Here is a 1,648-nt window from a genome sequence, read left to right on the forward strand (position 1 = left end):
GGTCAACCCAGCTTTCTCGAAACCGGCTTTCCAGCCAAATCTGAAGCAAAGCGTTGTATCATTTCCTTCGTAGGTGGCAAACGTCGTTCGGTAAGCGTATCGATGTATCGTACAAGCTCCTTCTCGTGTTGTGGATGGAGGGAGAGGTTGCGCACGCCATAGGCCTCAGTTTCGCCGCGGTGTCGTCTCATCAACGTCATTCGTGCTACACCATGCTTTTTCGCGATTGCTTGATACGAGAATTTATCTCCTGGTTCTCGCGATTCGATTTCTGCAATCGCTTCTTGAATCGGGTCCATATTGGTTGAGTTTTGACGCGTTGAAGTTTTGTTGTTGTGGTGGTGGGGGTGCTCAACTGGCGATGGTGCTCATCTGGTGCACGGGCACTGTAGTGGAGTTGGCGTACGCAGCATGACGTTAAGCTGTGATAAAACAACGTTATAATCGTGCGGTGAAAGTCTAGCACCTTAGAACCCTCCGCGGATATTTTCTAGTGTAATAGCCTTATAATAGGCCTTTTTAAACGCTAGTAGGAAGGTTTCTTTGCTAATATAGTAGATGCGATTGCGTGCTAAGACCAAGATAGCATCACCATACGCGCGCTTTAACGGCGAGAAGCAGCCCACATCAAGAGGCTGTAAGAGGTGCGACGAGTGGGGAGGCATACAGAGGAGGATTATCTTCATCTCTTCGCAGAGATCTTGGAAATCCACCGAGCAGTGGCTCTCATGGCCGTCAATAATAAGCAGCCTATGCGTCCCCACAGGCCGCGCATGGGAATCAAAGTAACAAAGCCAGTCAAGCGCTAGATCGTTGTTCGTCTAGCTGGTAGGACTAACTTGGATCACCTAGTCGCGTGGCAGATCCTCCGTGAACTAGGTAGAGATTAGAACCTTGCTAGCGAAGATAAGAAACGCTAGGATACGCGTGCCTGTTGCGCCAACGCCTTGTATTAGCGTAACCTACTCACGATTGCCTAGCTGGATCTTCTTTGTTCTCCCTAGTTTTTCTAAGCCTGTAATAACTAACTGTGATAAAATCTTGCCTATAATAAAGCCAGTCTTATTAAAGTTATAGATATCTTCGTCTACGATACCATACTTTGCCTTCATATTCTAAACTAGCTTAAACCAGCCCTTAATAAGCGCTAGGTCTTCGCAGAGAGCTCACTGGTGATCGTATGGACGGCTCTGGCGCGTACGCAGCTCAGGATTGCGCTAGACAAACCTATCAACCCAGTTCTTGCCCACCTCCTTCCCGCCACGCTCTCGGAGCAGTCTGTTGGCCATATCTCGCACGTCGTCTTTCCCACAGGGTAGTCCTCGCTCAGCCTCGACTATTACACGCATAGTAATAGCCTCCTCTTCTAGTTTTGTTAGGCGCCTTGCTGGTGGCTCCCAATCGCTTTGAGGGCGCTGTCCAGCTCGTCGACGCTGGATTGTTGTTCGTGGGACGCTATAGGCGGCAGCAGCGCGTCGTTTACTTTAAATTTGTTTAGAATTAAGATTAGTAATAGCAAGAAATAGATCTGCTTTAGTATAAGTTTTTAACGCGTTGTGTTGTTAAGACATTACGCGTTGTTGTTGCAAAGGTGGGATATCATAGGGAAGTGGCCCACATACTGGGGTGGCCCGCTTACTGGTGAAAC

At 48.4% G+C, this 1,648-nt stretch overlaps 1 protein-coding gene across 1 annotated transcript; it reads right to left on the reverse strand.

Moving 5' to 3' along the window:
• Window positions 1-2: 2 nt before the first annotated feature.
• Window positions 3-299, reverse strand: SETTUDRAFT_112034 (uncharacterized protein; the record flags this gene model as incomplete). The annotated part of the gene is made up of 1 exon (XM_008031127.1): window positions 3-299. The coding sequence occupies one exon, from the start codon at window positions 297-299 to the stop codon at window positions 3-5; it is 297 nt and encodes a 98-aa protein (XP_008029318.1).
• Between the last annotated feature and the right edge of the window lie 1,349 nt (window positions 300-1,648).

Source organism: Exserohilum turcica (assembly GCF_000359705.1).
Source record: "Exserohilum turcica Et28A unplaced genomic scaffold SETTUscaffold_57, whole genome shotgun sequence".
Taxonomy (NCBI): domain Eukaryota; kingdom Fungi; phylum Ascomycota; class Dothideomycetes; order Pleosporales; family Pleosporaceae; genus Exserohilum; species Exserohilum turcicum.